At 41.2% G+C, this 27350-nt stretch overlaps 1 protein-coding gene across 7 annotated transcripts in view; it reads left to right on the top strand.

Annotated features, from left to right (window-relative positions):
- Window positions 1-431: 431 nt before the first annotated feature.
- NR2C1 (nuclear receptor subfamily 2 group C member 1) overlaps window positions 432-27350 on the top strand; it is a 48318-nt gene continuing 21399 nt past the window's right edge. For 4 of the 7 annotated variants that reach the window (XM_084298843.1, XM_084298842.1, XM_084298840.1 and 1 more), the window contains exons 1-4: window positions 432-525; window positions 14530-14706; window positions 17868-17943; window positions 22594-22701. In XM_084298843.1, the coding sequence (XP_084154969.1) occupies window positions 17890-17943; window positions 22594-22701 (162 nt within the window). In that variant the 5' untranslated portion in view covers window positions 432-525; window positions 14530-14706; window positions 17868-17889. Of the gene's footprint in view, window positions 526-7332; window positions 7400-14529; window positions 14707-17867; window positions 17944-22593; window positions 22702-27350 lie in introns of all 7 variants that reach the window. The other 3 variants (XM_084298844.1, XM_084298841.1, XM_084298839.1) reach the window with 2 other exon arrangements.

Below are 27350 nucleotides of genomic sequence, written 5' to 3'. Positions count from 1 at the left end.
GGATGGTTGGACCAGATGGTCTTGGAGGGCTTTTCCAACTTTTGAGTCTATTTCTCTGTATTAAATTTAAAGTTATACGGTGTCTGATCATGTATTTTTGCTTTGGTTGATGCTTATGTCATATGATTCAACAGAAATCGTGTAAAATGGTTTGAACGTATAAACGGGCTTCAGACACCGAAGCCGTGCGTACAGCCTCTGTGACCCTCAGGTTCCTGCCGGTCTGTTAGCACAGCGCTACAACCTTCACTGAACAGATGGAAAAGGATGGGGGAAAAAACGCAGACAGCGGCAGAGGAGCAGGACGCTGCTGTGGCATCAGCGCCTCGCTCCAACGGCCGCCCGCAGCCCTGAGGCGCCGTTAACGGCCGCGGGGGGCGGGGCGAGGCCCTCCCCGTGGCGGGGGGGCTCCCTCCGTGCGCAGCCGCGGCGGGGCGGGGGCGGGGCGGGGCCGCGAACTCTGACCCCCGGCTCGGCAGCCGCCGCCGCCAAATAAAGTCGCCGGAGCGCCGCCGGGCCCCGCAGGTGAGGCGCCTCCCCCGGCCGCGCGGTAACGGCCGCCAACGGCTGTTAACGGCCAGTAACGGCCGCCGCCCTCCTTCCCCGCTCCGCCGCCGCTCCCGTCCCGTCCCGTCCCGCGCCCCCCGACCTTTCACCTACAGGAACCGCTTGTGCCGCCCGCATCCGGGCAGCGCGGCCCCGCGGCGGGGAGAGGCGGCCCCGGGCGGCGGGTGCCGGGCGCTGGGTGCCGGGCGCTGCCCCCCGCGGCCCCGCGCAGCCATCTTGTGCGCGGCCGGGCCGGGCCTGGCCTGGCCTGGCGGGGCGGCCCCCGCCGCTGCTCCGTGCCGCGGGCCCGGCGGGGCCCTGAGGCGCCGCCCGGGGCCTCGGGGTGGAGCTGGGGAGGGGGCAGGGGGCGAGCGCTGCGGCCCTGCAGGGAGGGTTTTGTTGGCGGTGTGAACGGCGCGGCGCTTGGGAAGAGGAGCGGGGGCTTCTCCGTGTGTGCTGTGCTGGGGAGGCGGTGTGCACCTGCAGGCTCTTGCTTCTCTATAACTTCAGATTTATTTTTTTTCTATAACAGCAGTTTCTGCATGAAAATAACTATAAACATATATATTTTTTTTCCTGTTAGTGCATGGTGGCCACTTACACCATGAGATGTCCTGCTCCCGCTGAGCAGTTAGCCTGCAGCTTGCTCCTTGCTGTGCAGATATCCCTAGGGATACTTGGTTGAGGGAAGTCTTAAAATCTGAAATGCTTTCTTGCTTCTGTCTGTAATTCTTCCTCCAGAAACATTGCAGGTCCTCTTTTGTCACAGGACCAGATGTTTTCATGTGGTGGTGGTCAGCTGCGTGTCTGGCAATGTAAGGAGCACAACCAACATCTCCTGATGTACCCCAGGAATGGGGAGCTCAGCTACGTGTAAAGGGATAGAGTAGGGTCAGGTTGTTAGCTTGTATGCATTTGTACTGCTAGCAGAAGTAATGGATTTCCTCTGTCAGCACTACAGCTGCAGAGGGTGTGCATCCCTTCCTCCTTCAGCAGCTATCCTGGCTTAAGCAACCCTCGTAGTAAGCTTTGTCAACTGGAGTTACTTTGGTTCAAACGGGTAGGGGAGCTGTCGTGTGAGTATCTGCTTTCACAGAGCAGAGGGAAGGTTAACAGCCACCACGAGGAAGTGGTGAGCAGCAGGGCATGCGTTTGGGGGTGGCCATCTGTGATGGGCACAGCTTTTTGGGTGCACACACAGGCCGTAGCATGCGGCTCGCCAATGACCATGGGGAAAGCTGAACGATACCTAATGGTATGTGGATGTTCTGGTGATACAAAACATCCACATTAAAGTTTTTTTTTTTTTTTTTTTAAACAGTTAAATGAACTATCTCTTTTCTTCAGTGCTGTTTAAACCTGCTATCAGCATTTTAAACTTGTGCCAATTCATTATTGGTGTAAGGTAAGCTGCCACAAAAGAGCGCTTTATAAGCATGAAAAATGATGGGTAAAATTGCGGAGGCGCAGTTAATCAAATTCTTGTGCTGTCCATATTCATGCCTTTCAGTCATCAGCCTTGTATTCCAGCGATGCTGCTTTAAATTCTACCAACCACAGTCTCAAAGCAACAAAGGATTTATCTTCTGAAGAATTACTCTTCATTTTCAATTCTTGGAGATTAGAAGGACTTGAGCGAGTCCTGTGTATCTTGTGATAAAGTACTGCAGACTTTGTAAGGAAGGATGAGCCTTTCTGAAAATCATGGTCTAAAAATTGCCTTTCTGTATCAATACTTAAATTAATCTTCCTGGTTTGGCTGGGCCTTCTGTGGAAGGCTGTTCAGGTGTTAACTTGAAATAAACTTCTTCAGCTTGACATCAAGACAGGCTGGGCCAAATGAAGTATTTGACTGCCGTTGTAGGAAGTTAATCCAGTAACTTGAAAAATGCGAAGCACCAAAAGCTAAAGCCAAACCATCTTGTTTTGTCATATTAGCTATAATTAGCAGTTATTTCATTCCGAATAAGTTGAGGTTGCTAATCATAGCTTGGGAGTAAATTTGTGGTGTGAAAACTGCCCCATTTATTTTGGTAATGATTATTCTGGAGTATGAGTAGGACCGTGTAAGTGTCAGCGTGACTAATGCTTTCACTCCTCACTACTTAGTCTGAATGTATTTCCCAGGGCGCTTGACATACGTGTTCATAGGAATTAAAAACAAAAAAACTGTTAACAAAATCTAATCCTGTGATTCTGTAGAGTTGATAAAGAAAAAGAAACAGCAGAGGAAGAAAGTGATGATATTTATATTTACGATATTTATAAAGTTTTTTTTTCTGAGGCTGTTAACACTGATTTACTGGAAAGATAAATTCAGTATTTTTTTTTTTTTCCCGAAGGAAACTTCTGCAGACAGGAGCGTGTGTGAGTTGTGAGGGGGGCAGTAAGTGGTAGTACTGCTGAATAGGTTTGCAAGTCCTTTCTGCAGCATGCCTTCATTTATCAGCTACCCGTCTGCAGTTGTGTGGGTGCTCCGAGCAGGCATGTCACGTCACATTTCATGACATGCTGCCATCGCACAGTGAGGGCCGGTTTTTAAAAGGACTTGTGCTTGCTGTGTGGTGTTGGTGCAGTCTTTGTGTGCCAGGTAGGAGAAGTGACCAGGCTGAAACTAGCCTGGTGAAGGGGGAAGCACTCAGCCAGATGCACTTCCTGATGGGGTTTGTTGTGCGGCTCCAGCCGCGGAGCCAGCGCGCTTGTTTTTCTTCCTGTGACAGCGCAGGGTTTTGTCAGCCTCGGGGAGGTGCAGTCTGTGGTGGGAGGTGTGCCGGGCAGCTTGGCCTGCTGAGATGGCTTTCCTACACCTAGCTCTGCTGCTTGCAGACAGCCCCTCGCCTCCCTGCCTCTGTCCTGTGAGCTGCCTGAGCTCTTGGGTGCTTGGGCTGCTTCTGGAGGTGCTGCACAGGCCTGCAAGTGAGGCTGTCCCCTTTGGGTGGCCTAACCTGGAGGAGGGACTCTGCAATCTCCTTAAAATTCAGCCTAGCAATGCTCTTTCCTCCCCCTCTCCTGCTGTAACTCTTGCTTACATGAAAAATTAAACACAGCAGTTTTAAAGCTGCAAGAGCAATAATGCTAAATGAATTGCATAGGCATGGCTGCCAGTGCATCTTTTTCTCTATTGCTGTGTGCCTTCTAATTATTCCCTTGGGTGTGTACAAGCACCTCATCTTCCCTTGCCTGCAGGTTTGGCTGCTGCAGTTCCTGTGGTTCCGTCTCTTACATACGTGCTCACTAAGACTCCGTGTCTCGCAAATTCAATAAACGCTATCTGACTGGGTGTCAAGAGCCACATAAATATTCCCAGGCTCATCGATGAAGAGAATATTACTCCTTTGAGCCTGCCAACTGTTGTACCATCTTGAGCAATATGGCTTATAGAGTGATAATCCAGGAACAGATCATTTAGGTTCATGTGTTCATTGAGCTTTTTCATGTATGAAGCATCGAGCAGAGTAGTGTCTTGTGTCTCACAAATGTGTTTGGATTCCTTGGCATAGCTGATGATCCGCAGAGCATTGCCGGATACTGCTCCAGAGTTCCACAAACTCTTGTCAAAACAAGTAACAGAACCTCCTGGCTCTGCCACATTTAATCACAGAGGGATTAAGTGCTTTCCGTTTTATGTGCAGGTATTTATTAAACAAGTTTGGCATCGGTTGTGCTGAATTCTTAATTAGCATGCGATGGGAAGGGAAGTGAGGCCTAGTTTCCATTTTGAGGTACAGCGCAGCTGTGAGCCCCATGTGATGACCTGAGCTAGACCAGTATATCCTTAGTTTGTCTTCTGAGGTTTGTTGAAATCATTTCATACTGAAGCAGTATGACTACAGAAAGAGATTAAGTCAGTTTCTTCTAAGAGGGAATTATTAATTATTAACTAGCTTTCCATTCTATTAACATTTTGAGCTTTTCTAAAAAATCACATTGGTCTTCCTATAATTCTTTTTAAGGAAGTAAATTTCACAGTACCTTCTGCAGTCATAGCTAGTTAGCATGCCTGTACCTCTAAAGCATCTACAAAGCTCTCCTGTGACTATTAGTTCAAACACACATCTTATCTTCTACAGGTGTATCTTTCTCAGGTGCATTTGATCCAGAAAAGACCCCTGTCTTAACACCTTCCACGTGTCTGTGGAGTCATTACCGCTATCATTCTGCATTCAATATATATTTTTAATATATGGAGTCAAACTGGTTTGACGGTGCCAGGAAAATCAGTTAAACTGCTCATATTTTATGAGCACCGTGTTTGCAGCATTAAAACAACTCTGGGTCAGGCTTCTGACCTTTTTTGGGAAGTAATCTGGAGATCTCTGGGCTGAAAGCACTTTTCACGTGCTGTATCTTCATACTGAATGCGGTCTGTTCTCGTTCAGCTGAAGGGTGTTAAAGCAGAATCGAGATAATTTATAGTGGGGCAACTATACCAGTAATAAAATGTAATGTAACTGAACAAGAGATGTTACCATTTGTATTAACTGGAGAGTCCAAACATCAAAAAATAATCTTACTGCAATAGCTTTTGAAGTCCTTAATCTGCCCTGGTATAATATTTTGGCATGCTATTAGTCAGAAACTTCCTGCTAAGATAATTAAGGTCGTGTAACTTCTGTCCCAGGAGAAGGATAAGAGTTACCCTTTGATGTCTGCTGGGTGTAGCTGTACCAGCAGAGGGATTAGAGGCTGTCAGATCTGCTGCCTGTTCTCATGGGAGTGTTTCCTACCCGTTTTTGTAGGAGTAAGCCAAAAGCAAGCAGTTTAAATGATTCTTTCCTGAGTTATTTTGACTAGACCATTGAGAAAACTACAGCACATACGAGCTGAGGAAATGGAGGAGAGTTGTTGAGTTTTAGTGCAAGATAATGAAAATCTTCCACTGGCGCCATGGCTCATGGAGTGCTTGCCTAAAGTAACGATGGAAAAGCATGGGCTGTGATGCCAGCTTCAGTGCTGACAAGTTTGGGCTAACACTGAAGACAGTGATGTGTTCAAAAATAATTTTGATTCTTCCTGCCAGGAAGGCTTGCCAGATTATTTACTAGGGCGTAAACTAATAATATTTTTGTAGGATTTACACACAGAAAGAGATTAAAGTTGCATTTCATTTGTGAGTCTGAAGATTAGAGAGATGCAATAAATGCCATGTAACTAATAGAAAAGTGGTCTGATGCCTGTCTTCTGTCAAAACACCTGCTTTTAGAGGCTTTAATAAATGGGGCTGGTGGACTGAGATTTTTAAAAGTAAATAGTTGGCTATATTATCTCTCTCTGGGTTACTTTCCTACACTTTTGGAAGTGCTTCCCTCTTTGGTTTTAATTATATGGAAAATACAAGCACTAGAGAAATAATTTCAAAAACAAATACAAGGGTTTTACTTGTAAGGTAGATTTAATCATTATAAAGTACAGCTGCTAATACCTGTGTTACTCTGTACTGAGGTGAAGAGTCTTCCTGTGTTGGGTATCTACCCTTAAGCAAATGATTTGTCCCTGGCCTCAGAAATTTACCACTAATGCCAAATATGCAGACAGATCATCATAGGCTGAGGGTACAAAAAGAAAGAAAGAAGAGGGCATTGAAGAGAGGCAGTGATCTAGTCATGTTGACAGTCCAAATGTCAGTTTTCCTTAAGCAACACATCTCCTTTAAGGAAAGCTGAAGGAAGGTTATATATTCGTTTCATGGAGCTTTAAACTGTTTCCAATCCTAATGCTAGATCTGTAAGAAGTTACAAGAGGTCATTTGGGAGCTTCAGTGGAGAAGTTATCGTTTAAATAAATGGTCGTGGGGCAAAGCATTTCCTACCATTTCTCTTTATACCTTGAAGGTTCTGAAAAATGAAGGCAAGAATCCTAAGTCTGATGTGAAAAAGGGAAAGCAGTAGAGCATTGAGGCAGTAACTGCAGTATTCAGCTGTTGACTCACTAGTTGAATCGGTGAATAAAGAAAATAATTTTTTGCAAGGATGTTCAGAAGGAGATATCAATGAGGTAAAAAGTAATTGGTCGGTGCTTGCAAGCAGCTTTAGTGTTTGATGTATTGGCAGGAATCTTGGCTCTGCTCCTTCCCCCTCTTCGAGTAATGCTATTAGTTTGCAGTTCTCTTTTGGTTATATTTAATTGAGGGACATTTTAAAGAGGATTCCAGAAGTATTTGCAGCTCTTTTTTGTTGTGTTCTCTAATCTCTTAGAATTCTAGATCTCACCTTTCCTAGTTAGGTTGCTCATCACATTTATATTTCCTTCCTAAAGCTGGCTTTAACTGGTGTCTGGATAAAGTTTGGTTTATCTTGATCTGTCTTGTTCCCTTTGCAAAACACACTCAGTCAAGAACCCATCAATTACTTGAATCAATTTACTTTTCTATATGAATAATAAAAAACATTTCTCATATGCTGCCTGATGTGTGCTTTGAAAGCGTGTGGCATAACTTGGACAGGAATGGAAGAAAGTATCTTTGAAATCAGGAGGATTTATATTAGATGAAAACACCTTGGATTTTATTTCCAGTTACTGAAGATCGAATCTCAGACTGAGAGATCTCTTTTGAATCTTCTGTACTGGAAAATTAAAATTTTGTATTAAGTCCTTAAGTCCTTAAAGAACATGTCCCAGTTTTGGATAGCTCTGAGTTTAGGGTATTTGTTACTTTACATGAATCAGTTCAGCCTGGATTGTTGGCTGGAGCAATTCCAGAAAAGCTTTTAAAAGGATGAAAACTGTCCTAATCTTGTAAGTTTATATAATAAAAGGAAAAACAGCTAAAGTGTTATTTCTGTTCAGTTGCTTGCAGGGATCTCTAAAGAGTGACTGTGCATACCTGATGTGAAGTATACCATAGGTACCTTAGGTAAGTGAAAGATGCAGCACAAAGCACTTTACATCTGACCCAAATTCAGTTTAGAACTTGTCGGTAGCTGATTCTCCGTGACCTGTCCCAACTCCCCTGTCTCGAGTGTCAGGAGGCACAGCCTGCCAGGTGGTTACTGATCAAAGAGGTAGCCTTACAGCTCTGCAGGGCTGGGAATGGAGTGTGTCTGACTCCACGCTGAGCTGCATGGGGCAGCTGAGCAGGCCAGAGGCAAAGGGTACGTTTTCACAGTGCAGATGAACTGAATTAACAGCTCTCTGCCACGGAAAGTGGGAAGGGAGTTCTTCCTCCTTCCTCATCTTCCCTTTTTCTCCCTCTCCTGACTACTAACCACGTGTTCTCTTGTCTGCTGTGGGATGAATCTGAATGCAAACTAAATTAGCTCAGTGTGCTTGCATAACAGATGTTCGGTGCTTTTTCTGCTGTTTTTCTGTCTTTTTAATGAGTTGAATTGCCTTACCACAGTCAGCAATGCCAGACCTTGGTCAAGACCTTTCCCTTGGGAGAGCTGAAATTCTGTTCAAACTGCCTTTGAAACTATACCTGGACTACACAAATAAAGAGGCTTCTGCCAGTCCAGTTCTTTAAATGGACTGCTCAGAGCATTAGGTGTATACCTGTGTGTAAGCACAAGCAAGAGATTAAATAAAGCAAAAATGGGGTAATGGGATAGGAATGGGTTTCAGCTAGCAATTCCCAGTCGTGCTGTGACATCAAATGGGGCCTGACAGCTCATAATTTAAGCACTGAAGCTTGTGGACTTTTCGCTAGTGTAGATGCTCTTCAGAATAAAGTCATGTAGTTCATTGGAGGTGATTTAAGATGTTTCAGCACAGAAAACAATTGTTAGAAGTACTGGTTGGTCAGTTAGGTCCCTTGTGGTTAGGATCACTAAGCTGGGGGGGAGGAGGGCTGATGAGACGAAACAGAAACCAACCTCAAAGCACCCATTGCTAAATAATTCTGCAACTTAAAATGGTGAGTATCAAAATACAAGCATTGATTATTCTGTCAGTTCTCAAAAATACTCAATTTCACATTTTAAAAAAAGGAATAATTCTCTAAAATGTATCACTTTTTCATTGTATGTAATTAAAGATACATCGATTATAAAGGGTGTTTGCAGTGCAGGAGTTTGTACACCAGTGTGAGCCATAGCTTGACTTATGTCACATCAGGTAAGTGAGGGAGGAACCTGATTTTCATTAGCTTATGTTGTAGCACGTAGTTGAGGGTGACACTTGGCAATCATGCTTTTTTCTTAAAGTCCAGCTCCTCGGGCCAAAATTAAGAGTCTGTTCTGAAGAGCTGTGATATGTAATCAAGGACATCAGTGCAACTCCTGACAAAGTACTGTAGCTCTCATCCCACCTGTAAGACACAGATGGACAAAGTACAGCTGAACAGTTGCTGAGCATTGCTGTTTGCTGCATGGTGTTTTAACACAAACTTCAGGAAAATGCATTACTCTTCGGTCATTCAGTGAATTCAGAAGCAGCTCATCCACGTGTACGCTTGAAGTGAGGAGGTGAGATGGAGGATTAATTTGCTAGGGAATTTATCCATTTTAGGCAGTCCTCGATTGTTTACAGGCTTGTTTCTAGCACAGAAGTTTAAAAATACAGTGTTACAACAACATAAATGCACCAGTACATTTACTCCTGTAATAGGACTGTATTCAGTTAAAGAACTTGTAACTCAAAGCAATTAGTTTAACAGCTTTTCCATAACTGATGTAGCATTTATAAATCAAGCACTTGACAATTTTGCAGTATACCCTCAGAAACACACGATCACAAGCTCAATACTTTCAGAGACTGAATTTGCAATGAAATAAGTGAATAAGGCTTTACCAGAAGGATGGTGCTTCATGCTGGAAAACTCATTTATATATTTTTTTCTTATTTAGCAATGGCTTTGAATGACAAAATGTCAACGTAAAAATGTTAACAGCTAATAAACCATTCTTCTTGCTCAAGTGACAGGTTTTCTAAAAGAACAAGTTCAAGAGGATGATTGTTGCATCAAAAGAGGCTTCAAATTGTTGAGTTCTTACAAGTGCATGAAAATGCAGAAAAAGTATACCAATGCATAAATTATAGTTGTAAATACTAATTAAAAAATTATTTCATAACTCTTTCATGATGTAAGTTATCACTTGGTACTAATTTGAAATGTATCTAGAAATGAACCCACTTAGTGTGTTGAGGATTTTTTATAATTGTGAAGATATGCCAAGAATATGTGCTGTCACCTCAGCAATCCCACCTAACCGCCCAGAATACAAAAAATATACATGCACATGTATGCGCTCACCTCCTGCTGTTGCAACTGTAGCTGTCATATTTTCATGTAACGTTTTCTAGGCAGCTGATCTCTGTGTATGGATTATAACCACTACGTGTCAAAGGTGGTTTACTTGATATTTTTACTGATTACCTACATACATTTCAGGGCTGTCATCTGCTCTGAGTTGTCAAGAGCCACCCCTCATTCCTTCAGGCCAGAATAGTTGCAGTGAAGTCCTTCTCTTGTCCCTGGCTCGGCTAGCAGCAAGGAGTTCCTGCTATAAACCTTTGGAGGTTTAGCTACTGTGTTGTGGACTTACCCATGGCCACAGATTCTTTGAGGTCTGTCTGTTCTGCTGTGCACTTATTAGCAGGCCACAGCCTCTTCAGAGGTGTATCTGCTGCTGTATGGACTTATCCACAGCCACAATCACCTCCAGGTGTACCTGCCCTGGTGCGGCCTTTTCCATTGCCCACAGCCCTGTCAGACACCTGCTGTGTTGTGCTCTTACTCATGGCCACAGACACTTTGAGGTATCGTGGCATGGCCTTGTTCACGGACACGGAGACCACAAGGTGTGCCTGCTGCAGCACTGACTTCTCCATGGCCACAGATTCCTCAAGGTGTACTTTGCTCGGGAGTGGACTTAGCTGTGGCCACAGACGCCTCAGGGTGTACGTACTCCCATGTGGATTCATTCACAGGTCACAGCCCCTCTGACTTGCCTTCAGTTCGGAGTTCCAGCCTGCCCACTGCAGCAGTGCAGGAACAGCGGCGATGTCCTGGGTGTTGGCCAGCTCAGGCTCGTGGCTGTACCTGTTATCAAACTGTTCCTAGCGCAGCAAACCAAAACGATAAGGAGCAGAGCAAATGGCAGAAGGAAAAGCGGACACTAATAAGCACTGGATTCTGGCATACAGGAAGGCAAGCAGGCCCCATAGCAAGCACAGGAGTCTGCCAATTAGCAGCCTAACTGCTATAACATGTATAAATTTGATCTAGCACACTCCACACTGAAATCATATCTGTCAATCATCTCAAACCCTTTGGGCCCCACATTGGGTGCCAAGAAGGACTGTTGTGTTGTGGTTTAGCCCCGGCAGGCAGCTCAGCCCCACACAGCTGCTCGCTCGCTGTCCCTTGGTGGGGTGGGGGAGAGAATCGGGAAGGTAAAAGTGCGAGAACTCACGGGTTGAGATCAGGACAGTTCAGTGGGTAAAGCAGAAGCCGTGCACAAGCAAAGCAAACCAAGGAACCCATTTGCTGCTTCCCATCGGCAGGCAGGTGCTCAGCCACTTCCAGGCAAGCAGGGCTCGTCACGCAGAGCGGTTCCTTGGGAAGACAAACGCCATCACTGCCAGCATCCCCCCTTCCTCCTTCTCTACCCCAGCCCTATTGCTCAGCATGATGCCACACGGTGTGGGACACCCCTCTGGTCAGCCTGGGCCAGCTGTCCTGGCTGTGTCCCCTCCCAGCCCCTCACTGGCAGGGCAGCGCGAGGAGCAGGAACGGCCTTGGCTCTGCGCGAGCACTGCTCTGCAACAACTGAAACCATCCCTGTGTTATCACCACTATTCTCATCAAAAATCCCAAACGCAGCACTGTGTGAGCCTCTGTGAAGAAAATTAACTCTATCCCAGCCAAAACCGTGACAGGTGCATGTAGGATTTATACTTCAAACTCATAGCTGGTGAATTTGTGAGTATGATCAAGAATTTATGTAGTTTCAAGAAGAGTTTCCTCCTTATTTTTGCAATATTTATAAAATCACTTGTTGGTAAAAGAATATATGGATGTGGTGTTTTTTTTTAGATGCACTATAAGATGTACGAGGAAGCATTAATGTTAAAACCAGCATTCTTAAAAGCTGTCCTTGTGTGGTGGTTGAGACCCTTAATTATGGACACTTAAGTGTTTGTTAGGCTTTTTTGATTTTTCTTTTTTTTTCTTTTTTTTCTGAGAGCTGTACTGTTTGCAAGTTATTCTCTAAAGATTATAGTTGTTGAGAAAAACCTTCTTCAAAGTTTTGAATGGACACATGACATTCTTGAAGTCTAGAAAAAGCTGGGTTTGAAAACTCTTGTAAGCACAGATTTCTCTTTCTTCGTTCTGAAGAATCACATCACAAGTAAAATCTTTTGGACCATTAAAATTCTTCTGAGTGGGAAAAGATAGCAGCATCAATTGTGTAAGGAACGGTAACCTAGTCAGGCTCTTAGAGTTTATTGTAATTTCATTAGTTTTATGTTTAAAAACCATCACCTTTAAAGCAGTTTGGTTTTTAAACAATTTGTCAAAGGATTTTCTTACCGCTGTCCCTTGGCTGTTCTTCAATTTTGCTCATTGTTAGGGCGTTTAGACTGTACTGCTACAGTCGAGTGCATCATGGTGGTTGTGATTGCATAACACACGATTCTATTCCAAATTACTTCCTACTTTTTTATCATCTGCAAATTAGAATTCCTGCCAAAATAACCTGTCAAGACAGAATCTCTTTTAGAGAACCTCTTCTCCTGCTCTTAAAACAGAGTACATGTATACTTCTGTTGCTTATAGTGCCAGGAATAAAGGAAGCCTGTGGCTAATTCTGGATTTGAGAGAGCTGAGTATTTTCAATATTTTATTAGCTCTGTTTGACAACACTGAATTAATAATGTAAAAACACCTCTCTCTTACAGCCTTTCATCCTCCTCACAAGAGAGGGATCCTGTTACAGACAGGTGTTAACACCTGTACAGAATTGTGTTGTAACTGGTGCAAACTCTCGCCATGCTCTTGGTATTTGACAGTATGGCCAAAAACATAGTCCACGCTTCACATTACCTGAGGTGACATACCTTTAAATAGAGACATCCACACCAAATCATCACCTTTGCTTATCAAGTACTTCAAATGCTCTCTTCTTGGAACTCAGTCAACAAAAAGAAATTGATAGGAACTCCTGCCACCCTCCCAAAGAGTTTGCTATCCCGAAGACGTGTCTTTTTCAGGATTCAGTCAACACCTCTTATGTTAAATACAGCCTCTAACGCTAGTGGGAGTTCTCCTCCTCACAAGTATATACCATTTTGGATATACATAGCTCAGTAATTAAGCTGCCTGCACCTGTGGTGGTTTAACACCAGTAGGTAGCTAAGACCACAGCACCACTCTGTAGCTCCCCCTCCTCAAAAACACAGGGGAAGAAAATATGAAGAAAGCTCATGGGTGAAGATAAGGACAGGGAGATCGCTCACCGGTTATTGTCACAAGCAAGACGTACTGGAGCACTGAGAACTAAAGCAAACTGAAAACACCTTCCTCCCCAACCCCTGCTCCTGCGGGGGCTCTCCATGGGCCGCAGCCTCCTCCAGGCCGCATCCACCTGCTCCACGGGGGCTCCTCCACCCATGGGGGGGCTGCAGCATGGAGATCTGCTCCATGTGGCACCCATGGGCTGCAGGGGGACAGCCTGCTCCACCAGGGGCCTCTCCACAACCCACAGGGGAACTGCTGCTGCCTGCCTGGAGCACCTCCTGCCCTCCTGCTGCACTCACCTTAGTGTCTGCAGGGCTGCTTCTCACTCCTCTGTCCCCACTGCTGTAGCACAGCAATTTTTCCCTTTTCTTAAATCTACTGTCAGAGGTGCATCCAGCATAGCTCACTGGCTCAGCTTTGGAGCCGTCTGCAGCTGGCTGTTACGTGACATGGGGCAGCTGCTGGGCCCTGCTCAGCTGAGGTAAGCTCAGCAGTCTGGCTCATGCCAGAGCAGTTCCCAGCAGCTGGTCTGGGGCTCCTCGGGGGGCTCCATCTTAGGGCTGGCCATGGGCACTGGCAGCCAGACCCCTCAGGTGAGGGGAGCAGATTGCAGAGCTTCTCGAGGCAGTCATGGTCCTGACACACAAGGGATAAGCGTATGGTTCTGGTCTGTATTCAGCTGAACTGTAAAGTCCAACATTAAAGTTGATTTTAAGGATATCAGTGACTGAAGAGAATAAAAATTTGTTCTCTTTGCATTGTATAGAGTGAAAAATAGCTCCTACAACATTGAATAACTGATGATCGTTTGATAAAGATATTACAGTGCTTTCATAGTTACATTCTCCTTTGAACCAAGATGACAGACTTCTCACCACTTCTAGCAGTGTTGTGTCATGCTTGATTCAGGTTCCCAGAATCTTAAGAGTATTTCTTCTATGCATATGAAGGTAGTGAGCATGGTCAACTGAAGTTTGCAACACAGAGAATGATTAAGTAAGAGTCTTCATTATTTATTAATCTGTTAATTTCAGATTTCATAAAATAGAACTTTTCTGCATATACAAGCTCCAGGGCAGGTACCTCTGTAACACTGTAAAGTAAACCCAGCAAATATTTGCATTAAGAAGTAATATTGAAGCTGCAAAAATGTGGAACAAAACTCAGGTTCTGAGCAAAGATGAGCCACCATTTAGTTCTGTATAGGGACTTGAAAAGATCAGTATCTATTAAATGAAATAATAACACCTAAAAAAGTCTGTGCAAAAGAGTATTTCAATAGGAGGGTTAGCTGAAAATAACCTTACCTCTGAAACTTTATAAATGCAGTGCTTTACTTGCCTTGTTTTTAAAAATAACTTTGACTATTACAGTTCTCATGATTATGAAGCATTACCCTTGCTAGGAAAAAAGAGTGGGGCAAGAAGAGAGATCTCTGTCTGTCTCCTGATCCTACAGTACTTTATGCAACTTGCGCACTAGGAGTCTCTACTAGACCACTTCACCATCCTAAGTGTTGCCTTTTTTGTCCTTGGGGATGTATGTTGCTTCTTTTCATCCTCTGTTTCTTGTTTCTTCACCAGGCTCATCCATAGGATCGAAAAATAAAAACTCCAAGGCACATCTCACAACAATTCATAGAGCTGCGGGAAGATATGGGAGACTTCGGATGGCTTAAGTGGGTGTAAATTCTCTTGCTGTGGAAAACGGTGACCCTCCAATTTCACTCCCACCACTGATGCTGGAGTAGCATTTGTATGGTAATGTAACAAGTCAAGTCATTCATCGGGCTGCAAACTAACACAGAATAAAATAAAACTTTGTTGCTGGCTGTGAGGTCACAGATGCACCAGTGCTGGCAGCAGGGGGAGGCAGGAAGCTCAGGCCAAGAGGTAGTTAGGGCTAACCCTTTTGGTGACAGAAAGGATTTACAGAGGCCAGTAATGGGTCTGTGACATTAAAAAGAAAAGACCTTGCCACCTTGTCAAGACAGTGGACAAAGTAATCACAAAGGTTTGGAGATAACAGATCTCTCCGTTTTATATTTACTGAGTTAGTGAGAAAAATATTAATGTGTTGCTAAGTTAACTTAAAGTAATTGTATGACAGAAAACATTAAGGAGAATCTTTAATTATAATTTTGAAGTGCCACAGATACAATAGGTAGGATTTTTTTCTTACTTAGTCAATTTCTGTAAAATTTATTTTTCCAGATACTGCTTTCTGTGCAAGTTCATTATGATTACATTTTTTTTTACAAACAATAAATTAAGCTTTCACTCTGCAGTGTAGTTGATTTCCATGTGCTGCTGATCTGGTGCACCAGCTGTAGCAGTAATTAGTATTCAGTATTCTTGTTGGAACATGCAAATCCTGCAGGCCAGAACATGAAGAGCTACAGAAAAGCATTAAGAAAACTTAAAGTAACCGTAGGCTCTGTTGGTAGATATGACAAAAATTGAGTGTCATAAATCATGCTTTGTTACGGGAAGGATTATAGACCTAGCTTTTCTGATGGGAAAATGATATTGATGTAATCGAATTTCCTTCAGGAAAACAATGCAGAGAATGCTATAGACAATGATTGTAGAATGGAAAATCTTACTGCAATCTCAAAAGGCTAACGTAGGAGCAAATGTATTTTCCACTTGTACTTAACCTTTGTAGTAGCTATTGGTGGATAAAGTTGGTTTAAACTGTTCAAGATAAGCTTTCTTGTGCATAGCTATTTAAACTAGACACTCGGTGAAATAAAACTTTAAAAGAAGGTAATCTTGAATTGTGTCCTTGAAAACACCTGCACAGTGGACCTCCACCAAGGTAGTCAAAAGATTCTTCGCTTAGTTAAGAGGGAAAAATTAATGTTCAAACCAAACTGCTTTCAAAATATTTTGATTTTTTTTTCTTAATTGCAATCAACTCTTATTGTTCCCATAACTAAGAAATTAGTACATTTTTGAATTGTAGAATATTCCAGGCAGGAACAGGCCTCAGGAGGTGTCTATTCCAAACCCCCACTCAAACCAGGGTCAGCTATGAAATCAGAATTTCAGATTTTTATTTGCTCTTAATTTTCTGCTCCAAATTTTTGGCAAAATATTGTTATATGTGCAACAGTTCTGGTATGTCAAATCGTCACAAAACAGCACATTCTTCTTCTGAAATAACTCTGCAAACGGTCCATCTGTCCTACCCAAAAGCGTGTCTTTATTACTAATTGGTTTTCTAATTTGCTTTTAAGACTTTTTTTTTTTTAATTAAATTGTACTAATTTCTGGTGCAGTGTGCATAAGCAGTGCAATATTTTGTTGCTAGTATTTTATGTAAAGGAAGAAAACATCTGATAGTGTTACCTGACTTGAAAATCTTTAAATAGTGATTGTGCTGCAGCTCACAGTATGCAGAAGTAGGTTAACAGAGTACTACTGCAAAGGTGTTGCTAGGTATTAGATCTTCTGAGGAGATAAAGCTTTTCAATATAAGCTTCATTCTCATGTTTTTTGTGTACGTCTGTCATCTTTTGCTTTAATTTAACTAACAATGCTAGCGGGAGAGTAAGAATTGTCTACAGGGACCAAATGTTTCTGTACTCTTCCCATCCACACCATATACTTCCAAGTACTACAGTTCTTACCTTAATCAAAAGATACCTCTCTTTCCAATTAGAAGAGCAGAATGGAAAGCCCGTCTGGACGCCTACCTGGGCAGCCTGCTCTAAGGAACCTGCTTTGGCAGGGGGTTGGACCCGATGATCTTTTGAGGTCCCTTCCAACCCCTTCAGTTCTGTGATTCTGTGACTCCAAAATGATTTACATTTTTATTTGTAAAATTGATTGAGAAAGGTTAGAGATCACTGGGGTAGGAGACAGTTCCCAGAAGTTCTAGGAGGGTAAAAGAGTGAAAATCAGTTGATTTTATTTGCTATATATACAGTTTTTCTACATATATAACCACTTTCATCAACGCTTTTCATATGGTTAAACAACACTATTCCTGCACATAAAATAAATAAATCTGTGTTGTGTAAAAAAATCCTTTATACTGGCACCATTTATTCGTATGTTCATACAGCAGTATATATGTTGGTTTTAAACATCTTCATCCTTCTGTCTGCAATGAGAAAGCTGTATAACCCAAGCATATTGCATATTTGAAGCAAAGTAAATTGCGTACATAGAGAAATCCTTTAAGAGTACTTGTATGCAGGTTTGTATAAGATAGTGTTCTTATTACAGCTTTTTTCAGAAAAGTAAGTTCAGTGCTTCATAATTTGTGTCTGTTCCTTTTACAGACTGCCTGGCAAATATTTCTGTCTAGATACCCAAACAAGCAAACAAGGCATACATCTGAATATTTAATCCTGCTTTAAGGCAGTGTCTGTAAAATCATACAGAATTCTTCTCATGAGGATTTGGATTTCTTACTACAGTAGTGATGGCTAACCAACATCTGTTTTTAGGAATAAATATTTTTTGCCTCCCAAGTAGGGCCTCATACTAATTACAAAATTGACCTTCAAGTGCTCCTGTTACACTAAAGGATTAGTATGCATTCAGAAGAAGTTATGGGTTTTGCCCTTGCTTTACATCAACAAAATTCCAGTTTTTAAGATGTTAATTATGTCCCTGCTGATGGCAGGGCCAATTAGACACTTTTATTCTCACAGGGAGTTTATTATTTTGTTGCTCTTTGTGAAAGCAGCAGGGGAAAAACACATCTCTGTGAGTTGAGTATAAAGATAAAGAAGTTTGCAAATAGAAAATAAATTACTAATTGTATAGTATAATTGAGCTTTAAATTCTTCAGGGATGTCGCCTTCAGACAATTAGGAATGTGCTTCACTTACCTGGAATATATTTTCCCCAAGATACTTTTACTATTAGAGATGTTAAGCATCTTCTTTCTTTTTTTTTTTTGACAGGAAATTCTGGTGATTAAAGATCATGGCAACCATAGAGGAACTGGCCCATCAAATTATTGAGCAGCAAATGGGAGAGGTACATACATTTTGAGAAATATTTAAGAAAGTTTGAATATTAAAATGTACAGACTAGTAAGTAAAAACCAAAGTTACAAGAGAAAATAAGTTTTAGTATACCCAAAGCTTCAGGAAACCCTCCCATGGAAGACTAGAAGATCTTACTGTGTCCATCTTAAAGTTATACAGCAAAATCTTTCTTGGCCAAAGTTTACCCCACAGAAATGAAGCTAAAGAAAATCTAGCAGTATTTCCAGTAAGTAACTAGCTGTTCAGCTGTGCCTTTTGGGCCTATAGTGGTCTGCAGAGAGCTGTCTGGTTGAGCAAATTGCTTTGCTCACTTTCACTTACAAAACGTACAGTCAAGGGAGTTGTCATTACATAGCTTCTACTTTCCAACTAAGCAATTGCTTCACTTGTCATTTGTTTTTTTTTAAGTAAAGGTTTGCCATGCTCATCACTGTAAAATATTTGTTGGTGTTTGGTGTATGTCAGGGGGAAGATCAAATTCTTGTTTCTGCAGACTTTGTTTTTCTTTTTTGTTTTTCTTTTTTTTTTTTTTTTTTTGCACACCACTGTACAGAATCTGTGTTCTGCAGCTAGACAGCTTCCAGAGATGCACAGATAGTTTGCAAGTGTGGCTAACTGTATACATACATGCTTATCTAGAATTTCCATCAGTAGCACTTCTCTAATAAGATAGGAGCAGAACAATTATATTTTTAGCTTGAAATATTCACACTCAGCTTCTTGTCAGTATCGAATTACTTTTGTCAATATCTTTTTTTGTCATTATATTTTGTCAGTATAGAATGACTTTCCAAGTAGTTTTTGTTCCTCTCCATCATGAATTGAAGTAGAAAGGTTGGGGGGCAGGATGGTTAATCTATCCTGTATAAATTCTTGTGGGTTTTGTTATTGTAGCATCTGAGAATTGCTAAGGCTATCTCCAAGGCCGTGAGTGGTGTATGTGATGTATCAGTTTTTCTTTCTCTCTGTGTTCACAGGTGGGAATGGTGTATCTAGCATAGTTTCATTTTGTTAATATAATAAAAAGGCCTAAGTAGGGCTGTATTTCCCATTTCTTTGTTTGGAAACTGTGGGTTAGTCAAAGCTAGATGATGTGTGTGCCACTCGGAAAAAAGGATGATGAGTTCAAATGACAGTGCTAGCCTCTGTGAGAGTTGTTCTCAATTTCATAATGTGATTTCTATGAGACAGTGAGCTTATCTGGTGTCTCACTGCAATGGGAAAGGGAAGGTCCTTTTTCTGTTTCTTTGTAATCAGATAAGTCAGTTTCTTCACCAGCCAATACAAATGGAAGTTTTTCTGCTGAGTTAATGAGTTGAGTAGGATCAGAGAAGCTTGAAGCCTAAAGGAGATGACTGGTAGCCAAAAGAAGAGAGGCAGAGGAAGAAGCTGAGGAAGTGGAGGTGTGATACTGCTGCATCTGTATGCATGGAGCTGTTGGCTTGTTTCTTTCTTGGTGAAACTGCAGCCTTGCAGTTTTCATGGAGATCCTTCTGTCAGCATGTAGGTTAGGATTTGTCCTTTAGTGGTTTTAGTGTTTTACTGTGCTTGCGATTGTCATTTCTTATTTGGCAATGGTGTGGCTTAAGCATTCCCCAGTCCTCACTTAGCCACTTAGTCTCGTGCTATGATAGTCTTGTTCACGTGAGTTCTTTTTGTCATTGTGTGGTAGACAAAACTGGAAAAAAAAATATAAAAAAATATGGCATAGTGGAGGACTCTTTTTTCCTCTGGGCTGTGGTCAGTCTGCTTATCTGGTACAAGGTGCAGCCCAGTCTGGCACAAAGCAGATGTGGTTAAAAGAACTGAAAAGAATAACCTAGAGCTGCGCAAGGTGGGATTGCATAAGTGAAAATTACTGTCAAAGAAGCACACTGCCTGAAAGGTGGGGTCAGCAAGGAAAGTCAGTCTTACAGGGGCCTTCATGTAGTATTTCACATCCCTTCTCACTATTGATATACAAGCTGTAATCGGCTTGGTCATGTGCATGCTGGATATGAGCTTTGAAAACCATATTGTAAGCTCTATGGAACTTCAGTCTTTTAGCTAGCATTTGTAATTCTCTGAAATGAATGAATAGTTTAAATTGAATTTACAAGAAAAATTTACATGAGTAGAACACGAAAGGAAAAACAACAGGTGTGCCCATTCTGAAGAAAATGTAAAGTGCTCCTATGTTTTATTGCAATATAATAGTCAGGAGAGTTCTAATGGTGTGTTTTGATTTCTTTGTAATGTTAATCCTTGATATGGAACATTTCAAAATACAAAATTATCACAAATGATTTTATGATTGTTTTCACAAAAATGTGTTTTTGCCAATTTGGGACTTTCTTTGCATAAAACCAAAACATTAAAAAAAGAATGTATAGCCTTGCCTAAGTGGAGCATTGTGCAATGTTTATCTTTTCATGCTTCTCATCAGATTTTGCTAAATGTGAGATAATTCATATTTCTACATGAGAGTCATACTACTTAATTCACATAGGGAATTTGTCAAGAACCCACAACAATCTTCTTTCTTTTATCTGTGGTTCTGTACACTAGATATGTGGCAGTTTCTTTCCACAAATCTGCCAAGTACCAGCAACAGAGGAAAGTTACACATTTTTCTAAACAGAATCTATCATATACAAACAAAATATATTTTTAAACAAATTTTAAACAAAAAAAAATATTTTAAAACAAATTTTAAACAAAACTGCAATAAAAACCTTTATTCTATATAGAAGCAAAACTGTCAAGTTGACAATATTTTGTGGGGATGATGATCAGTTTTGCTTTATATCACATGTAGATTGCAACACTTTAAGTGTAAAGCAGTCCTGGAACACATAGCTTATTTTGTGTAGTTAATACAAGTTCACATAAAAATCTGATTGCCTGTAAGTCAGCCATCGTGCATGTCATTTGACAGAGTAGTGCAGCATTTCTGTGCTTGAAAGTACCTCCTTCAAACTTTTAATCTTGATGTACAGTTGACTCTTCTTTCTCCTTTACTTAAGCAAAGTGAATGAATTGTTTAACTACTAAAACTGTTCACATTCTTGAAAAATCCAGTATTTTTAGAAAGCAGTGTTCCAAATGTCTTCGTTTGACAACCATTTCTTTTGATGGTGCAGGCAGCTTTAGTAGCACCCCATCCCTCCAGCGGCTTGATCCTGCTGTCTCATTTATTCTGATGCATTTGCTTCTGAGCATTGTGGTGATCTGGACTGAAGGTTTGACCTATGCTAAGAACAGCCTATGTTTCTCTTTTGCTGGACTATGTTTTGACCTGCATCAATATCCTATTCCAGATCACTGGATGACTAAACAACCAGGTTTACCTACCAAGCTGAAGGGACAGAATCAAGTAGGTTATAAGAGCTGAGGCTGGTGCCAAAAGTAATGCAGTTTGGGGTGAAGTTGCAAAAGCAGTTTAGGTTGACTGGAATTTGTATTTCTGCTGTAAGGGAAACTCTTGCCTAGCACTCCTTCCTCCTTCTCTTGCTCACCTCCAGCTGTGTCTTCTTGCCTTTCTTGTGCTGGCATTACCACTTACATGGTGGTGTGGTTGCAAAGTCAGGAGGAAGAAAAAAGCTCTCAACCAGTCATGAAACATTATCTTTATGGCACATATAAGTATATATTACTTAAATTAATTATTGGGAAAAAGACACAGTTGAATAGGAGCATTTTTAAACGGTGTAGAGGCTATGAATTATTAGTAGTACAGGAATTGCAGGATGAAACATTTTTTGATCTGTATAAATAGTTATGCTGCAAAACATTTGGGAAGTTCCCGGGGAATGTTAGCCAAAAAATTTAGTCTGAGGGTATCTAAACACTGTGAAGACAAATGTCCTTTGTACTACAAAAAGTCCTGCATTTTGAACCAAGCCTCTGTATGTAGCAGCTGTACTTCTCATTTTCTGTGAACAAATAATCTAATGAATAATACCTATATACGTTTGGCGACAGTATGTGAATTTTTTTAAAAACAGTGATAATTATTAAAGCACTTCCACAAACTATCTGAGAGCAGAGGCTTACATTTGTTTTCAGATACAGTACTTGCTGAATTTGTTCATTTCATTGATCTGCTCTAAGATTCTTGGTAGTTCCCCAGTAGAGTTCTTTGGTTTTGGTTTTACTTCTTTGAGGCTCAGCAGAACAAAAAAGGCCAATTGGTGTGTTTCCACACCAAAATTTCTTTAGTCACTTTATGTAAGCCATTAAGGTAAAAAATGTGTATGTTTATGTGTAACACAACTATAATGAAAGCTATGGTGTTTAGTTTAGAACATGAACATCAGCAGTAATAATTTGGAAAATACTCAGTCTAATTGACTGAAGTGGATTTGCCAACAGTTGATTGTTTTACTTAGTGTTTCTAAATTTCTAAGTGAAGGTATTTTAAAATAGCTTTAAAACGCTCGTCATGAACAGAATTTTCTAAGTAGCATAATTAAGCAATTAAATTAGATTGCAAGCATTTGAATTCCTTATATAGGAAGTGTGTCAGACTTTCCATAGCCTTGTGCAGGGAAGTCAGAAGTTGGTAAAACTTTACAGTAGTTCATCCATTGAGTTAGTATATCAGTCCTTAAGGTAATATATCCATTGTCAATCCATTACATTTGTCTATTCTTTCTAGATTACCCATTCCCAAGGAGCTGTTACACAAACACTAATGGATGGGACAGCACAACGAATACAGATCGTACCTTCAGATTCAGGCCTCTCTTTACCACAACGTATACAGGTATGCTTCATCCAATATATTTTAAAAGTAATGATGAGCTATTTATTTCCACCAATTTTCATGTATTGTTCTTTTTCATTTGCCTCATGTTATTTGCTAGAATGTAAATATTCAGTCCTGGGTGCCAGGGGTTGTTTTTATATAAATAGAAATAAAACATTATTCCAATGCTTTCTTTCTTCCTTTTTACTCAAAAAAAAATTAAGATGTACAAAAATTATAACTGCTGAATAGAATAAAGATTTTCCCCTAATACTGTAGTGATACTGCTCTTTGAAAACTTTTAGATTTAAACTTTTGAGATTCATTAATTCAACTAAGTAGTTGGAGACAATTTGGAGTGGGGATGAGGGGAAATACTGCATTATATTGTTGATACAAGTCTGAGAAGTGTGTTAAGGGATGCTGGTTTAGGCCATTTCAACCAGTGTTATACATCTCAGTAAGCTAATTTATAGCCTAGCGAGGTAATAATCTCCAACTCATGCGAATGCTCTATTTTAAAATTTCCTCTTGGAGAAAAATACTAACCATAGCAGAAATTTAACAAATATTCTCAGACACATGTTGTTGCACACAAAAACACTCCAGTTTGTGAGCCAACTGTTATCTTGGTTGCTTTTTCTTTTGCTGCTTCAGTCTTCAGTATTTTTCCCTGTTTTTTTTTTTTTTTTTCCCCCCCCGTTTCAGTGTATTGCATTCAAGCTTTGTCCTACCTTCCAAGATTCTTCACTAGTGCCCCCATACATGATCTTTTGTTTTGTTTTACCACAGCCTGTATTCTAGTCCTGGTGTCAGCCTTATCTATCCAGTAGATTTTTATTCTTTCAGCTACCTCCACTCCTTTTCTATGCTTTGTGTACAGCTGTAACTTCAATTAATTTGTATTAACCAGTTAACTCATGTCTCTTTATCCTGTTTTCTTCATCAGTATCTGTATGCTGTAGTGGGAAGCCATTTAATGTAATTTCAGTATCAGGGTCTGAATGTAGGACAACATATAAAACCACGACCCTTTGAAAGGCAAGACAGTTGTGTTGATTCAGAGCCAGTGGCAGACATCTAAACCCTTTTGGAGAGGGTATAGGGGGAAGAGAGAACTACTTTCCGATAAGGACTGTAGCTACTGAAAATCTGAAGAACATAGAAGAACTGTATTTCTAGGGATAGTTTTGTTCCAATGTCCTTTATATAGTTTTTCATCGTCTTGGGTAGCTGGGGTACCACTTGTTTCTGTCCCAGGTACTTTGTCCCATGTCTTTTGTCACCACACTCATTGATTCTTGCTTCAAAATGGATGGTGAGTGCTTTGAGATAGTGGTTGTCTCTTGTTTGGGACAGCACTCGGTAGAACAGCATCCTTCCTGCAACAGGCATCTACAAACATGGCTGCAGTGTAAATAATAGTAAGAAATTAGGTATGGGATAAAAATTAGTAATTAAAACTTCCCACAAAGAAGAATTTTGGTGGAAAAATAAAATACATTTCAGTGAAATGTTCAAAAAATATAGTAGATTGGATCATTTTGAGCTTATCATTTCAGTTAATATTTTTTGCTTTTTTTCACATAGAGAATTATCTGAAATCTTGAAATACAAAATCCTCATTAAAAATTGTAAATGTTAAATTTAAACTGTTCTTTAAAACATGTTTCATTAATCACCCTTTTTAGGGAAATTTAACATTTTGTCTCAGTGGTGGTTTCATGCTGGTAGGCAGCTCAGCACTACCACACTGTGCTTTCATTCCCCTGTCCTCAAAAGGTCAGGGGGAGAAAATAAGATGAAAAAAAGCTCATGGGTTGTGATAAGGACTGGGAGATCTCTCCGCAGTTATCATCACAGGTAAAACAGACTCATCATAAGGGAGTTTAATGTAATTTATTGCCTATCACGAGCAGACTAGAGCAGAAGGAAACTAAAAGCAAACTAAAAACACCTTCCTACCCATCCACCATCTTCTGCCTCCTCCGCCCAAACAGCGCAGGGGAGCAGGGGCTGCGGTCAGTCCCCAGCACTTCATCTCTGCCGCTCCTTCACAGTCACTCTCTGCCCTGCTCCCCGTGGGGTCCCTCCCACAGGATGCAGTCCTTCACAAACTGGTCCTGCAGGGGCTGCCCAAAGACAATATGGATCCTTCAGTATGGCTCCGTACCATGGGGTCCATCCCCCAGGAGCAAACTGCTCCAGCACGGGTCCCCCACGGGTGGCAGCTCCCCCCAGACCCCCTGCTCCTGCGTGGGCTCCTCTCCACGGGCTGCAGCTCCGGCCCGGGGCCTGCTCCTGTGGGGGCTCTCCATGGGCCGCAGCCTCCTCCAGGCCACATCCACCTGCTGCACCGGGGGCTCCTCCACCCATGGGGGGTCTGCAGCGTGGAGATCTGCTCCATGTGGCACCCATGGGCTGCAGGGGGACAGCCTGCTCCACCAGGGGCCTCTGCACAGGCCGCAGGGGAACTGCTGCTGCCTGCCTGGAGCACCTCCTGCCCTCCTGCTGCACTGACCTTGGTGTCTGCAGGGCTGCTTCTCATTCCTCTCTGTCCCCACTGCCGTAGCGCAGCAATTTTTCCCCTTTCTTAAATCTGCTGTCAGAGATGCAACCAGCATGGCTCACTGGCTCAGCTTTGGCCATTGGTGGTTCCCTTTTGGAGCCATCTGGAGCTGGCTCTTAAGTGACATGGGGCAGCTGCTGGGCTCTGCTCACAGAGGCAATCCCTGCAGCCCCACACCTCCAAAACCCTCCACGCTACCAAAACCCTGCCACCTAAAGCCAGTACAGTTTCTATAGAATAAAAGTTGAATGCCACATTGTTAAATGACATTTCTGTTCAAAACCAGCAGGTAGACACATCCTTTTATGTTTAAACATGCCTTTTTTTCCTAAAAGAGGAACCGAGAATTATTGAGATATTTATTGAAATGATATTGAAATTAAACTCAAAACTTGTTAACAGACTAGTCAATAAACAAAATGAAAGAAAATATTATCCTCTGTTATCGTCAGGACACTTAAGTACATGGGAGAAATATATTTTTAGGCAGACAATCCTGAAGTAATATATTCCTGCTTTATGGCATGATCTCTTTGGCAACACTGAATTTCAGATTATTGAGAAACACAATTTGTTGTCTTTGAGCCCTGATGTATTTTCTTGAGAAGATAAGTAGTTTTCTCTTTCCCTCTGATTATTTTCTCTTATCTCAATATTTTGGTACTGGAAGTTGTTATAAAGTTGTTATACTTGGGTGGAACGCTCCACTTCCAAAGTCCCTTTGAGATTTAGGTGGAGTTTTTGCAGCTATCTGCCCATAAGGATTTATTGCAGACAGACTGCTCTTAATTGTTTGAACTGCTTTCTGTTACGCCTGTGTGTTGTCAAACGCCTGAGAGCTGCAGAGAACATTTGCGCAAATTGAATAGCTTTGTATGGACATTAACATTACACTGTACGCACTATATCACGCAGTGAAAATACCTACCTTTTAAACATAAGGGTCTGGACTATAATACTAAGTAGATAGTTTAGCATACATATCCAAAAAAATAATTTCAGCCTTAGCTCAAATTTGTATCTTCACTGTCTGGAAAATCTCAGGTTTTGAGCTAGCTTTATATTATACTTCATATAAACCCAACTAGATAAAGTATATGCCTTCTTTTGATGTATACAGTTGCACTTTTAGGTTTTGATAATGACACAGATTTTAGATGCGTATCTTTTAAAGAATACATCTGGGTATTCAAGAAACAGCACAATATTCTGTGTTTGGCTTTTGTGTCTTTATGCATGCAGTTGAGGATCACATGCATTGGATTTCTTCTAATCCCAGTGAAGTAGAGGTGCTTGGAGAGGGGAAGGGAACATCAGCTACTTTGGAAATAGCCAGAAAGGACACAAGAAAAATAAAGATTGTAAAATGAAGACAAATGGAATCTAAGGAGAAAGTTGAGGGAAGAAGGGATGTAAAATGGCAAGGAAGTTTTGCCTTTTAAGGAATCATAAAGGAACTGAAAGAAGAAATAAAGGACTGCTGTAGTCATTTGTGGTCCTGGGTATGTGTATATCTTAGAAAATTGAACGGAAAACACTGTATTTATCATCTTGGTAACTTCTGTGGGGTTTTTGTCCTATCTTCCTATCCTGCCCCCCAGATTTCATGGTAGTTGATGTTTGCTTTGTATTTTTAGTCTCTGATATTCTATAATTACCTGGCCTTCTGGCCTGAATAGGTCTTAATTGTGCTTTGCAGAGAAAAAAAAAAAAGAAAAAAGAAAAAAAAAAGTTAGATGCCTGAAATGTTAACAGCAAATTTGATTGATCTGTAATTCAAAAACAGTTTGCAGGAAATAGTCATTGTATAATGGTGCTCTTTAATCACTAGAATAAACCAGGCAGTTCTTGGTATAAGCTTTTGGAAAGAAAGGCAAGAAGTGACTAAAAGTGTTATAGTGGAAGATAGATGGCATCTTGATTATTTTCTGAAAGAATTATAATCTTCTTACAAAGTTGGCAAAAAATGAATTTACTGGGGCTTTTTAATAAAAGTCTGCTGTATTTGTGCTTGAAAATAAGAAAAAAAAAATGGAAAAAACAACCTGTAGGTCTCATTTTGAGTAAGTAATGAAACATGAAAATCTTTTTTTCCTTA

Source organism: Netta rufina, assembly GCF_964035555.1.
Source record: "Netta rufina genome assembly, chromosome: 1".
NCBI lineage: Eukaryota > Metazoa > Chordata > Aves > Anseriformes > Anatidae > Netta > Netta rufina.
The sequence above is the reverse complement of the archived record's forward strand: the minus strand, read 5'-3'. Positions and strand labels throughout refer to the sequence as shown.